Genomic DNA, 14715 nt, shown 5'->3' with positions numbered 1-14715 from the left:
CAGAGATGAGTGGGATGACTGACCTGACAACAGCTGAGGTTTGGTTTTCTGTCTTGACCCTCAGGAGTCAGCAGTGTCTAAAAACAGTGCGACAGAAAAACACACACTTCTCTTTACTGTAAAATAAGAATAGCAGAAGTGAGTTGTAGGCTCGTCAACTGATTCTTGGAAAACTTGTAAATCAGCTGTTTGTGAAATTATTGTTTAAAAAAAAGAAGAAAGTTTTACTTTGTTTTTTTCCCAGTCTGGGTCCTCTTACTCCAACAGTCTGAAGACATGCATCGGGTAACTGGCGAGTCTAAATTGGCTGTAGGTGAGATTGTAAGTATGAATGGTTGTCCGTCTCTCTGTGTTATCATGCGATAGGCTGGCAACCAGGGTGTACCCCTCTCTCACCTTAAGGTAGCTGAGTTGGCCTCAAGAACCCCCAGATTGGATAAGAATAACATGGATAGTCAATAAACAAAAACTATTCACTAGTGATTAAAAATGATATTTAAATAAAGTTTATTGGCATCTTTTACCTTTTTACAAACAGAAAACATCAACGATCAGCAGCCTAAACCTTACCAGTGGAGGTGGCTGAACTGCTTGAAGTCATAAAAATAATAATGCTATACTGATCAGTCTCCTATGGCTCAGAAAACTGTCTCGCCTTCCTAACCTACATTTAGCTTGTTCCAGTCTCAACACTGCAGACATGCTGCTATATATTTTAAGCAAGACATTTTGCTGCAGTGCTACAGCAAAAAACTGAATTAAAATACTACATCCAAAAATACTTGCGAATGAAAAATAGGTGGAGCATCTCAGTGTATCACAGACAAAGTGGAAAATGCTGTCGAAATGCACAGCTTCATCAACAAATCCTCTCCACAGAACTCAGTACTAGAACATCCCGGTCCACTCATCAGGGTTTCCACCAGAACGAATACCTCCAGGACTGAACACGTTCTTCTTCCCTGGTTTGCTGCTAAAGCAGCTCCAGTTTGTTTCCAATTAAAGTGACCTGAAAATAAAACTGAGACAAGTTGAACATCACTGTTAAGTCAGTTTAAAACAACACAGTGTAGTGTCACTAAAACTGGCATAATATTTTAAGACGTCTCACTGCTGGATTTGAAGTCGTTCAACTGATTTCTGATGCTTGTTAAAAGAACACCTCAATAATCTAACCGAGAGAAAATATAAACCTGAATAATTGCTATAGAAACAGTAATTACCTAATCCCAGTGATATATTCCACAAATGCCCCATATGCTTCACACAGTTCCAAACAACAGTAAAATACAGAATATTATATTACAGTGTGGTGCACAACTCCACATAAAACTCACCGAATAAACTTCTATCTAACCACAAAGGCACTCTCTCGGATCTTGGAAAGTGGAAACTGTGAAAAAATGGATTACACAGAAAGTCATTTTACTTTACCTGTAAGATTTATTAGAACTCAAATTTTAAAACCTACACTTACATCCAGTTCTCTGGGGAATTGAACAGGCTCTATTCCCTTACAGCAGAGCACTGAGAAAGGCCTCTCCTCGGTCTCTGAATGCTCTTTGAAGCACAGACTGAACACTTTGGCAGGCAGGTAAACATCCCAGTCAGCTGCATGCTCCTCTATTAGATCGTTCACCATCCTGTTTGATTAGGAACATTACAGCACTGAGATGTTACTATCATGACAGAACATCCAGGTATTATGCGCCGATTGTTTGTAATAACAGTTTGGTCCACAGGTGCCAGATATTTTATATTTTTGGTGTTATTTATTCCCTTTTATCTCATTGAGAAAAAAACAAATACTATTATAAAAGACAACTACATCATCAGCAGAAAATTGTTGTTCAAATATTCCTTTAGCTCCCAACAAAACAAGTACTGAGAATCCACAGAGAGTTCAAAATTGTCCAGACTCTTTCAGCTCCAATAAAATGAGCGTGACCGCTGTTTCAATAAAGTTTCATGTCCAGACATCCAAAAGTAAAGAAGAGCTAATTTCCATCTGAAGTTGACAAAATTCTCACTTTAGTATATTTTTTGACAAAAAAGAAAAAAGTAGAGCTCGGCTATAACTTTCGATGTTAAGGTAGATGGAAAAAATAACAGCAGCTTTGGGATACTTGACATATGCTTTACTACCAGGTGGCTAGTTATGGTCGAGCTGATAGAAACACATTAGCACAGATCTGGATAAAACTATTCTCAATAAAAGTTCACGTTGAGGGTCTCCCACTATCATCTGGTAGGAAGAAGATGATGAAAACGGACTATATTTCAGAGATGATCCATCAACAACACAATGCATTAAAACATGTTCCTGTGTGGTTTGAATGACTCACTATGAATAATCCTGTTACATCACCACTTAACAAACAGATACTGATGTTTGCCTGATTTATTGGTGCATGCACAGTTATAACTGCCCTAAAAGCACGAATGCATCTAAAACTATTAACTGCAAAACCAATATGGTAACAGAAAACTTCAGAGACTTTAGCATTCGTGATATTATTAATAACCTAAGTGTTTTAATCCTGTGTTAAAAGCTACAAGTTTTCACCTGCAACAACAAGAGAATGAACTTTGTAGGTCATCCAAATGACAAAATGTATTTTGGTAAAATTAATCAAATCTGGAAAAGGACCAAAAGAAACAAAACTACAGGTATAAAGGCATAACAAGACTATAAAATGTCACAAAAAACAAATATTAGCACACCCTGGCTTTTTACAGACCTGTCTATCAGCTGTGGTGTGATCATATCTGCGATGCCCGTCTGCTGATGATAGACCACAAGAGCAACAGCAACCTTCAGCTGATCTTTCAGTTCTCGGTTGATCTGTCATCGGGAAGACATTCACACAGTATACAGTTGTGTGAAACTGGACAATGAGGACACACTATAACATTAGTTTATAACAAAAAAAAGTATCATGCATTATATTATGAGCTGGAAGACACAAAGGGCTTTTTCAGCTGGTGGTAATTCATTTCCAGTATAACATGTTATACTGGACAATTCAGAGTATATGTTTAATTTAACAAAAATAAAACCAATATTATTTCATTAGCATTTAATTATCATGACATCTCACAGAATAGATAAAGTTTCATTCTCAGCACCATATTTTTATACTGGAACTCTAAAAAAAAAACAACTGTATTCATGCAAGTACCACAAGACAAAACTGTTACCCATTTGGAACAAACCACAACAGTATATGTGTGAAAGAAAATAAGGAGGAGCATATTAGCTTCTCTTTATGCATTATATGATTGCCGAGTTGGTCTTGTGAAGGTTAAATATGCTCTTCTAAATTAAAAGCATGTCACTATAATAACTACACATGGGTTTAACTGCCTTGGGTTTGGTTTTCAGGCACTAATTCCAAGTCAGATTTATAAGGCACTTTAAAAAATGCAAGTTTCTAAACTTCAACTACATTTTTGATGTTGATATGAAATCAGGTTTTGCAAAACAGTCCAGGCAGATTAATCAAGTGTGCGCGCTCACTTTGTGGACTATGTCAAGAGGCAGTCTAGAGAGGATTCTCAGTGGATATCCAAAGTGCGCAATGATGTCCACGACGTTCTTTGCCACATCTGAAGGGAGGCACGCTGTCATCGGCACAGCTTCCACCCATTTGGAGTAGAAGTCGGTCACCGTCAAAATGTATTTGTGTCCGTTTACTGTTTGAGGCAGCGGTCCTCGGACATCCAGAGCAAGCCACTCCCATGGCTCCTTCACCTGCAGTCAGGACAATGCATCAGGCAGAGGGACAAAACCACCCAAAACCCTGGTTTGGATTTGGAGTAACACCTGCAGGTAATCGTACAACAGACGTACCTCTATAATGTTTTCATTGTCTTTATCCTCAGGCTGTAAAAATGACAAAAGAGGAGGTGAATTAAGTGCTCCACGATATAAAAGACAAACCTTTACAGATTAAAGGGGTGTAAGAATAATGCAGCAGAGACAGGAAACTGTGACACAATTGTGCGCAACACTTAGTGTCCTGATACCCGTGTGGAGCCCTTGGTTAAAGCTAGTCTGGTGAATTCTGTTTAAAAATGTCCCAGTAGTGGGTGAACTGGAAATATATGAGAATAAAAGTTTATTTTTTGTTTATGATCCAATCAAGTGATCAGGGTTGTGGTTTTAGTGTTCATCCGTTCATCCAGTTTCAGAGAATTATTACATCCCCAGTAGACTGAAAATATTCTACTTACACTGAAATTATTATCTGGAGCCCAGTGGATACTCTGTTGATGCAGGTGGAAACACACACATAGATTAACTCGCACTAATGAAGATAAACAACAAGATAAAACATATCGGATATGCCGTAAATGCCATAAGATTAGCTAAACATAAACTCTTAAGCTATCCCAGTGATCAGTATGTATATAATACAATTCCATTTACCTGTGGTACACAGTAATCTCCATGAAAAAAGTGTGGAAATGAATCGATCTTCATCAGTGCTTCATCAATTATAATCCTCCATTTCTCTGACGTTTTGGGATCTCTAATCATTAAAACAGAAAAAAACGTAAAACATTAAGGAAACGATAATATATATCTGTACAGAAATTATTAACAAAATAAATAAAAGAACAGGAAAAATTTTAAATTTATGAAGGAGAAGCACCAAAGAAACCTCTCTGGTGTTTGATTTGATTTGATCTTTTTCCAAGAGAAAACCTGTGATCGACCAGAAAGTCCTCTTTGCCAACACAACAAGTCCCAAGGAAACCTTTGGTTAGATCTGAAAACTGGTTTAGTGACCTAACCAGTGGGCAGATCTCCAATGGACCAATACAGCAAACCACCATGACTGTAAATTTGTTTTTAAATGCGTGTACAGCAGGAAAATGTCATCTTAAATGCTTTTATCAGCTTTTAAAAGAAAAAAAAAAACAACAACTTAGGTTTGACATTGTGTTATACCTGCAAACTGTACCATCCAAAACAACCTTTTTGCAAGATTACTGTGGTTTTTAGGCTTGTGCATTAAATATATATCAATTTAAAATCTGAGGCGTTTGTATAATGCTAACTGCTTCTATAAAGACATTTATGAGCCACAATCTTTCAGCAGGTAGCAGCTGACAAACCAGATTGTTTTTATACCTCTGAGAGAAACTGACTAGTCAGAAGTAACATGTTTAGTCCTTTTATCCTTTTTAATCTTTTGCTTTTCTTCTAAAACTTCTAACAAATCTTAAATGTCCCTCACTGAGCACAAAACAAATATTTTTCTCAGCAAATAAATATCAAGCATCAAAACCACGCAAAGAAAAATGCTTTGTTTTCAGAATTTATGTGCATATTTGAATGTGTAGCTTATGACTACAAGGCAGCACTTTTAAGTACACCTGTGTGAACGATAAGAAGTGCACTAAAACTAAACTCGAGACTACAAGTTGGTCAGCAATATGGCTTTCTTTCCCAAACTACACGGTCACTATAAATATACAGTGGAATATAACTGAATCAATCTGTGACACCTAGAAACTGTTTCTCATAAGCTCATTATGGTGTGAATGTTAAAAGCTCAGCAAATATATAACAAAAAAGTTGCAGATTCAGTGAATTAAGGAGCGATGAGAACAGGAGGAAGTTGGTTTTAGAGAATAATATGGAATATGCTGCTAATATTATTTACCACAATCTAAATTTTGATCTCTAAGCTCATCCAGCCTTGTTTCCTTTATTGAACAAACACTGCAAAAATTAAACCTTTCTTCATTTTAAAATGTTATTAATAACATATAAAGCCCTACATGGCTTGGCTCCTACCTATACAGCAGATCTGCTTAGACTGAAGAGGGTCATCTGGGTCTGAAAAGGTCTTTTAACTGTTTTACGTCTTTACTTTAAAACCAGAGGTAATAATGCTTTTGAGGTTGCCACTGCTAAACCTTCCTCAGCTTATCAGGTTGGCTGAATTTTTTATGGTTGGTTTTCAGTGACGCTTCATAACTCCGCTTTTCCTTAATTGTTTGACTGTTGTTTTTGGCCCTTGGTTCTTTGAATGTGTGTATGCAGGAATGAATGTAAGACTAACTGCATGTTTAATTATGTACACTTATCCTTAATGTGTGGTTTTATTCAAACGGTTAAGCACTTTGTAAATATGCACTTTACAAATAAATGTATTATTAATAATTAACAAGCAAATATGCACAAGAAGCTAATGGCAGTCTTCAAACTGTAAACACTGACTTATTAGACGTATAATTAATGATTTAAGAAACTGGCTCCATAGTGTAGCTGTTCACACATTTGCCTAAAAAGTGAAAGATAACAAGGAAGAGACACAAATCCCTCATGAAGGGCATCCGTACTGTGCATACTGAAGCATTACTGCTTATTATTGATTTATGAAAAGAGGACTAGGACAGTAAACGTCTCCTTGTGTGTAGTTACATACCCAGATGTCTCTTGGTCTGTCTGGCTGGGTTCTTTGGCCCGGACACTGTCGTCTGTTGCAGGGAGAGCTGATGTTGCAGATGCAGCCAAATCCTTCTCTGAGCTTTTAGCACCAGGTTGCTGCTTTCACAATAAAATAAACAACACGTAATGCATTTAGAAAAATGAATAACATTAAACGTTAAACAATAAAAAGCTAACTGTCTGGGTCAGCTCACCTTGTGTCGTTTACGTCTCGGGTTAATGGCAGCCTGTATCAAGGAGACAGTAACAACACCTTTATTTTTAAAAAGCCGCTGAGGTTTAAACAGAAAAACAGGAGGAGTTTCATTATGCAGCTTTAAATATTTCACAAATGTTTTATTTCTAAATGATGCCAACAATTATCTATGATACACACAAACCTTCTTTTTCTGTGTGTTGTCAGTCGGTGTAAATATGGTGGGAACCGCATCTTCCCGAAGTGTCACACTTTTGCCCGTTTTGTCAATGTACTGCTCCTCAAAGTGATTGATGCACAGAACAGAAAAGCGAGTCGGCGTCCAGTCCTTCCACTTCATGTTCAGTACCCATTTTTTAAGTTTTCGGGGATTGTACAGGGGAAACCTGCATGCACACACAGAAAACATTTTTTTCCCGTGTGAAAAGTAACTCACTAAAAATTGTGTAGAGTTCAGTAAATTTTACCTGTTGACTAACTCTGTTAAAACTAATTATGATATGCTATATGTAATATAACACTCAGTATTTCCAGCGTGATATACTGAACGTAAGCTAGATAATTAAACTTAAACAACAGAAAAACATAATAATAAGAGCATAATTTACTGTTAAAGATCTTAATCTGGAGTATTTTTGTCTCATAGATGTAATTTAGAGGATCTTAAGTGGTCTTTTTTCTTCTTCTTTTTTCAGTTGCTGCCTTTAGGGGTCGCCACAGCAGTTCATCTGCCTCAATCTCAACCTATGCTTAGCATCCTCCTCTGTCACAGCAACCCTCTGTATGTTCTCCTTTACCAAATCCACAGCTCCATGTTAAGCATCGTTTGTCCAATATATCCACTGTCCCTCCTCTGCATATGTCCAAACCATCTAAAAAAATGCAGCTTTCCTTTTTTTGCTTAGTGAGCTTGTGTACACGTCTCGGTAACTTTTCCAGGTGCACTCCGAACTGCACTCCCATGTATACAGAAAAAGATCTAATTATGTGGGCTTAAAATGTTGAGAAAAGGTGGAAAATTTGAGTCTTAACACTGATACAAGCCTAGTTCTGTCAGCCACTGTTACTTTACAAACGTGCTTCTAGCTGTCTGTTGGTTTAGTTTAACCAAAAAGCAGCGCTATTGTCGAAAACTTACTTAAAAAACTTTACGTCTGGATCGCTCGAGGTGTCGCAGTTGTAGGCACACGTATATCTCCCCATTTATGGTCAAATTTCGGTCAAGTTGGAACCACAAAAACCGATTTTGTTGTTGCTAACGCTAAAGTTGTATGAGAAACGTCTCCAGCTAACAACAATTTGGACACTTCAACATCCGGAAGGACATTTCAAAATAAAGGTCGCATTTATTCTTCCTTAGAAATATGTACTTTTTTTTACATTTATCATTAAAAATTAATAATATTTAGGATTGATAATTAATATGATTTTTGTTTTTTCAAAAATCGTGGTATTTGTGAAAATTCCTGATATTGAGATTATGTTTAACCATATGGTGAAAACTACAGAAAATTAATTTGCTGGATCCATAAATGTGATATTTCTTTGAAATGATCTCCTAAACTAATAGCTTTTTCTTTTTGGGGGTTAAGTCTACAATTTCGTGTTATCGTTCAGCAACTGTGGTTTCCCCAGAAAGATATGTCCATAAAATCACTTGTCTTACTGTATGTAATGTAATAAATTGAATTTAGGCATTAAAAAATATATATATGTACTTTAAAACACAGCCACAATTCACTAAGACTAAAATTGACTGGGAGGACTGAATTATGTATCTATTATGTTTACATTTACTCTTATAGTGATTTGTCTCATTTTGTAAATTCACTTATATTTTAATCTACTTTTTCAATTTTTTTTAAATGACAAAAAAACAAAGTTAAGAACAATAAGTAAGAAATAGCCCTGTGGCATGTAAGAAAACTTCAAGTATTATTATTATTATTTTGTGTTTACGTACTATTAGTAAATTATAATTTTGCTCAACGATGTTTCGAACTTGACATATCCGCTTTGCACCGGATGTTGTTGCTCCCTCTTCTTTGTTGTGCCTTGATTGGTTAAGGCAGTTTAATACCGCCCCCTTCCCTACCGTTTTGTTTTTGCATCTATACTTTGATATTTTCTTCAAAATACCCACACAAAAAAAAGCTCCAAGATCATTTTCTCCGTGGTGATCTGCTGGGTTTTTTTTTAATTACTTAAAATATAAAAATAAATAAAATATTATTCTTGTAAACATATAAACTATTTTTCTCTGGAGAGTTGGGGCAGCTAAATGAATCAAATCAGGCATACTTAAAAACACCTTTGTTTATTTAAAGCTTCTCAGCTGCTTTTTGTTTTCCACTCGACTCTCCACTCATCCCAGTCGATCAGGGTTCGTTTCATGTCCCATCCTGCAGCTTCAGCACCTGAAGGTTACATTTCCAGAATCATGCTTCCACTAAAGGAATCAGAGAGGATGATTGGTAAGTTAAAGCAGTTTTGCATGTGCTCACCCTTAAGTAATGGATTGAAAATGGCATCCATCAGCTTGTGACTCTTGTGCACCATTTCCCAGTGACCTTCTAAAAAAAAAAGAGGAAGTTTTACAGTTCTTCACATTTAAACAGTTAAACATGGAAAGAGGTAGAGGCTCACTTTGTTGTTTCGGTGCAGCCCCTGTAGCTTCTCTGGAGTTTGACGAGCTCAGCATGTTGCCGAGTACTACCGCCTGGCACATCGCTCTGATTTCGTCACTCACTGAAGCTTCTGGTCCCAAACAAACACATACACAGCCTGCGAGAAAGACAGGAGGTTTAAAAATAACTTTCCAAGTATGTAAACATGCTGCTTTTCTTTGCATGGGTGGAAGACAGCATACCATTTCTGACTCCTAACAGGTAAGGCATGCTGTTTTCCTTCAAAGCCAACTCAAGATCTTCTGGGCTGCAAAATGAGCAGAACGATAATGAAATTCCTTTTAGTTTTATGACATGTTTCCGAAGTGTTTTTAACTTCAACATATAACAGACCAGTGGCTCACAGCTGGAATACACAAACTGTGGCAGGAGGAGGAATCTTTAAACAGCTCATCGTTTTTATCCATAAACTGTTTCAGTTATTTAAGATCATCAAACTTTCTGCCCGTCACGGTTTCTGTGTGTGATTTAAGACAGACTGATTTGGGGGTCAGAGGAAGGTGGACAGAACAGACAAGGAGGCACATGAAATGAGAAAAGCCTTCTTCTTCTTTGCTTCCTCCACTTGCATTGGTGTGAGGAACTAAGACGCAAGGAAAAGAATCGAAAACATGTAATTTGAGAAATGAACGTTTCAGCTTTTCAGTGTCTGACTTTAACTATTTAATAAAAACTTCCCTGTTCTGGATTTTTCCTCCTTGTCTCACTCTTCCCCTGCATATTTTCATTGCTACTGCAACATTTAAATGCGTGCAAACCAATCACCTCTGTGCAATCTCCTGCAGCCTCACTCCAAGCTTTATCGGCACAGTTTGCCCAAACTCTAAAACAAAATCAAAAGCAAAACAGAAGACAACTTAATAAGATTTACAATGACTCGACACAGGACTCTACCCTGCCAGTGTGATAGCACAAAAAACTTAATTCTTACCAAAGAAAACTGGTTCTCTCTGATTGGCCTCTGGTGGACTCAGGATTCGTTTGTCCTTCAGGTACTGCTGCAGTACGATAGAAAGCCGTGCTTCGTTGAAGGTTTCCATGACAACTGAACGCACAGCCTTGTAGTTGGCAAAAAGATGAAGCACGGTGAAGAGGAAGAAGAGGCAGAGAGTCAATCTAAACAAGACAGAAAGGGAGAAAGAGACTGAGGTGGGTGATGTTAGAGGCATGAAACACTCTAAAGCAACAGTTCACCCACATTATTTACTATTACTATTTTTTTTTAATTATCCTATACTTTGATTATCATTTTTTTGTTCTTTTTCTTTATTTTTTTTTCTCTTTGATAACTTTACTTGCTGTGCAGTCGTTTAAGTCAAATTTACTTGACCCGATCCTTCTAGATCATTTTGTCTGGGTTTGGAAGTACCAGCTAAGGAAATGTCCACCTTGTCTTATAATATAATAAAACTGTACCACAATCACCTTGAAGGCTCAAAGTGCCAAGAAAAAAAAGTTTTTCTCCAAAACTAGAACCTCACATCAAAACAATCATAAACAGCATTGCAGGCTGGAGCAAAAACATGTTTTTTGGGTAAACTGACCCGTTAAGAATATAATTAGTATTTGAAATATAGCAAAACTTACACTGGATTATCAGTGACGAGGGGAATGAGTATCAGACTGACCAGCAGTCCGGCCAGATTCACTAAAGTCTCCTAAAGGAAAACACAGAGATGATGATGTTATGATGGCTTTACAGATTTGCTACAAATTACCTGTTTTTTACTGTGTGTCTCTGGAGATAAACATTGTGTACATAATAAAATGTATCTGCTTCAGTAGCAGGGACCTGAAATGTTGCTGTTATTATTAATCAAACGTGCTTTACCTGGTTTAACTTAAAACTACCATTAAAGGGCTTTTTGTGCTTCTTTCTTGTGCCACACCAAAATATTGTATACAGAATATATCCTTTTCTAATTACCATCACATTAAGTTTCCATCCTGGTACATTTGAAAGATTGAAAACATGTAGACAATGAACAGTGTAAAACTGCTCACGTTGGTTAGCTTGATGATACACAGTGTGATGAAAGTAGGAAGTGGCAGCTACCTGACTGCCGTCTTTGGCAGAGATGTCAGCCATGTTGTCTCTGCGGGCCTGATGAACAGTGAGAGCCGCTCTGGTCGCACCACCTGCCACTCCAACAATAGACTGGAGAAGACAAACACAAATGGATGACATGCAAGATAACGCAACGTAACGTTTTATACTTTTTCTGCATCCTTGCACCTGGGCTGTCCTTGGTCAACTAGACAGGAATTTCATTTTTATATCACCTATTTAGCAATGGGAATAGCCTTTTCAATTGTGGTGTACATTAAATAATTTTGATCAGAATTAACCTGTTTTTTGTTTGTTTGTTTGTTACCTTGAATATCCCTGCAGTGCACACAATGAAGGTGAAGCAAGCAGGAAAGTAAGGAGCCAGTATTTCCATGAACATGGCAATGTCATTGAGCACATCAGCAAAAAGTCTAATTGGGAATTAAAAAACAAACAAAACTCAAATGGGTTTCCTGTGGTGACTGGAATGACTTGTCTTACACATTTATCACATACCTCCATTTTTTTGCTTCAGAGTCCAGCTTACTCCTGGAAAAAGACGAAGAAACTTACTCTGAACATAATTTCTATCAGAACAAAAGCCAATGTTGTGTGTGTGTGTGTGTGTGTGTGTGTGTGTGTGTGTGTGTGTGTGTGTGTGAGAAGAGACTGGCAAATGGCATTGAAGGAAATACTGAATTCCTTAAATTTCCTTAAAGCACTGAATTTTATGCACTTTAAAAAAAATTTATCATCAGTGGCCACAGTTGTAGAATCTAAAGTATTTGCTTTTGCACACTGGGTTAGATCTTCTCATATAAGCCTTACCCTTTCTGCCAGGCGAAGAGGATTCTTCCCAACATGCCAGTCCCATCTGCAGGGAGACACATTTGTTTGTTATCGAAACACCAGTGAGGTCAGCACGAGCTGTGCAGGGTTAATGTAAATGTAAATGTACTTTTCCACCTTTTAATAACCAGGTAACAGTGGCTGCAGCTACGGTGGCCTCCTGGTTTCCAACACCAACACCTCTGAGGGAAGCCTGAGTGGCGAGAGTCCCTGACAGGGAACTGGAGAAGGCCTGAGAGAGGAGGAAGAGCGTGACTGAAGGGGTTTAATGTCACAGATATGTAACTATCCCTGTTGTATTACCCACTGTACCTGCATTGTATCCCAGAACTGGTACTGCAGATAATCATCACTCACACTCTCTGGATAACCTTGAGGCAGAAAGACGCTCTGAAATCAAAAGTTCAAACTTCAGGTTGATGTTTGCAGTTAGCGTAAGCACAATTAAGTTCACTTGTGCCTTACTTTAAAAACTCCAAAAACCGAGTTTCCTCCTGAGTGACCTTCACTCCCATCTCTCCTCCTCTCCATCACTCCATCTTTTGATACATACTTCCAGGATTCTGCACTGCCATATCTCTCTGTTGCCAAAACCACACCTTTGTCCGTCTCCATTTATACTTTTAAGAGCGATAGTCGGAGGGATGTAAACGATTTTTTAAACAAACTGAGCAATTCTGCGGCTTCAGATCCACTGGAATGCATTTAATTAAAGCCCAGCTAAAAGTGGACTTCAGCGTGACAGAGCCGACGTGTCCTGTTTTGTTTTGATTTGTGACGTTTCCGGGTTTGCTTCCGCACTCACAGTTTCCCGATCACTCATTGGTGGATTAGAAGTTCAAGGCGGAGCCCCAGCGGAGACGCTCAAATGATGTCAAAGAAACGAGAAATAGATTTTTTTTTTTCTTCGCTTTTTACGGTCTTGCTGGAGGAACAATAAATATTTTTCATAACCATGTGTCAGTTAACATGAATGAACTCAGATGATAAAAAACAAATACTGTCAAAAAAAAAAGCGTACACAAGCAGGATAAATAAATAAAATATAAATAATAAATAAAAATAAAAATGTGATACCAACATTGCAATGCACATTCATTTAAGACAATATCTACAGTTTCTTTCCCCTAAATTTCACCAACCTTGTTTCATACGGCTCATGCAATGAACTTCACGTAATTTAACCATTTTTCCATTCTTTAACTTCCAGGTGATTTAAAATTAAACATAAAAGTATAAACACAATACATACAGTTAAATAAATAAATAGAAATGGTTCACCCTGTCTTAGTATGGCACCTGCTTTTTCTCTCTCCCCTCTGTGCAAGTGAATGGTGATTAACCAATCCTTTACAGCAGTGGGTGTGGTGTCTGATAACCCAGAGCAAGCACACCTGTTGTACACCTGAGTGATCATCCTCATTATTTAAATTCAGAGTGCTGCTCAGGACCGGATTGTTAAACAGTTTTTGTGGTACTGTTATTTAGGGGGTTTAGTGCAATTATGAACTGTTTGCTTGGGTTTAACCTGTGAGACACTCACCTGCCTTTCATTTCCTGTGTTCCTCTCTGGAGAATCTGGACTAATCCACGTACCTGCCTTGTCCATTCCCCCTTTTACCAGCTGGAAAATAACCTGCCTAATGGAAGCCAAGCCCAATCACAGTACTTTGCAAAGACAGGAAGTTGGTGGGAGGTTTTCCTGGTCCTTACTGGGGAGTTAACCCACATTCTGAGGAAACAAACTTCACTGCTGCAGAAAGCAGTAATCGAACTTTTGCACCTAAGGACCATTTGCTTAACTACGAATGGTTTTTCAACCAGTTTATTAACCAGTTAATTCTTGAGTTCCAGTTGTTTATCTTGCAAACCCACCTGTGCTCTGCTGTATTTACTCCTGTTTTACTGGTATTAAAGTCAAGTCAAGATACTCAGACTACCACAAACGTTATAGCTGTGACACTTAAAATTGATTTAATTCAATTTCATTTATGTAGTGCCAAATATAATAACAGTTGCCTCAAGGTACTTTATACTGCAAGGTAATGAACGTACAATAACACAGAGAAAATCCCATCAATCAAATGACCCCCTTTCACCAAACACTTGGCAACAGTGAGAAGGGAAAAGTCCCTTTTAACAAGAAGAAACCTGAAGCAGAACTAGGTTTGGGGAGGGGTGACCATATGCTGTGACAGATTGGGGGTGAGGGAAGAGAAACAGGACAAAAGACAGACTGTGGAGGAGATCCAGAGTTTAATATTAACTAATGATTAAATGCAGAATTAAATGCAGGTGTGTAAACACACAGTGAAGAAGAAACAGTAATGCATCATTGGAAGCCCCTAGTAGCCTAAGCCAATTCTAAGGCAAGAATCAGGGTCACCTGATCCAGCCCTAACTATATGCTTTGTCAAAAAGGACATTTGTAAGCCTAATATAATTCAGCCTGCGGATGTAAGAAAGA

At 37.8% G+C, this 14715-nt stretch overlaps 2 protein-coding genes across 3 annotated transcripts; both read right to left on the bottom strand.

The window, feature by feature from the left end:
- Positions 1-483: 483 nt before the first annotated feature.
- Positions 484-7959, bottom strand: LOC146672110 (uncharacterized). Of its 2 annotated transcripts, none has more exons than XM_085404623.1 (12): positions 7801-7959; positions 6847-7048; positions 6661-6693; positions 6444-6562; positions 4433-4535; positions 4237-4269; positions 3854-3886; positions 3521-3754; positions 2742-2845; positions 1478-1643; positions 1338-1393; positions 484-1021 (listed from the first exon to the last, which is right to left on the bottom strand). In XM_085404623.1, exons 1-11 carry the CDS (start codon positions 7863-7865, stop codon positions 1349-1351), a joined length of 1137 nt encoding a protein of 378 aa, XP_085260749.1. In that variant the 5' UTR covers positions 7866-7959; the 3' UTR covers positions 484-1021; positions 1338-1348. The 2 variants fall into 2 exon arrangements, with proteins under 2 accessions (XP_085260749.1, XP_085260750.1); XM_085404624.1 differs by having other exon boundaries at positions 484-1009.
- A 1014-nt stretch (positions 7960-8973) lies between these two features.
- Positions 8974-13035, bottom strand: rusf1 (RUS family member 1). Its single transcript, XM_085404621.1, has 14 exons — positions 12714-13035; positions 12561-12638; positions 12366-12480; positions 12228-12273; positions 11916-11948; positions 11725-11830; positions 11406-11507; positions 10937-11007; positions 10281-10465; positions 10115-10172; positions 9532-9596; positions 9309-9446; positions 9167-9235; positions 8974-9079 (listed from the first exon to the last, which is right to left on the bottom strand). The coding sequence occupies exons 1-14, from the start codon at positions 12861-12863 to the stop codon at positions 8994-8996; spliced, it is 1302 nt and encodes a 433-aa protein (XP_085260747.1). The 5' UTR covers positions 12864-13035; the 3' UTR covers positions 8974-8993.
- Positions 13036-14715: the final 1680 nt, after the last annotated feature.

Source organism: Rhamphochromis longiceps, linkage group LG4 (assembly GCF_057381845.1).
Source record: "Rhamphochromis longiceps isolate RC_006_pf linkage group LG4, R_longiceps_female_GT1.1, whole genome shotgun sequence".
Taxonomy (NCBI): domain Eukaryota; kingdom Metazoa; phylum Chordata; class Actinopteri; order Cichliformes; family Cichlidae; genus Rhamphochromis; species Rhamphochromis longiceps.
Note: the sequence above shows the minus strand (reverse complement) of the source record. Positions and strands in the feature narration are given on the sequence as shown.

Excerpts from the sequence above, each read along its gene's own strand:
- rusf1 (XM_085404621.1), bottom strand. The coding sequence starts at position 12,863 with ATGGAGACGGACAAAGGTGTGGTTTTGGCAACAGAGAGATATGGCAGT. Across the intron at positions 11,831-11,915 it reads TCTGAAGCAAAAAAATGGAG|ACTTTTTGCTGATGTGCTCA; the intron begins GTATGTGATAAA and ends ATTCCCAATTAG. Across the intron at positions 9,597-10,114 it reads CTGCAGGAGATTGCACAGAG|CCCAGAAGATCTTGAGTTGG; the intron begins GTGATTGGTTTG and ends CTCATTTTGCAG.
- LOC146672110 (XM_085404623.1), bottom strand. The coding sequence starts at position 7,865 with ATGGGGAGATATACGTGTGCCTACAACTGCGACACCTCGAGCGATCCA. Across the intron at positions 6,694-6,846 it reads ACAACACACAGAAAAAGAAG|GCTGCCATTAACCCGAGACG; the intron begins GTTTGTGTGTAT and ends TCCTTGATACAG. Across the intron at positions 4,536-6,443 it reads ACAGACCAAGAGACATCTGG|AGATCCCAAAACGTCAGAGA; the intron begins GTATGTAACTAC and ends TTTAATGATTAG.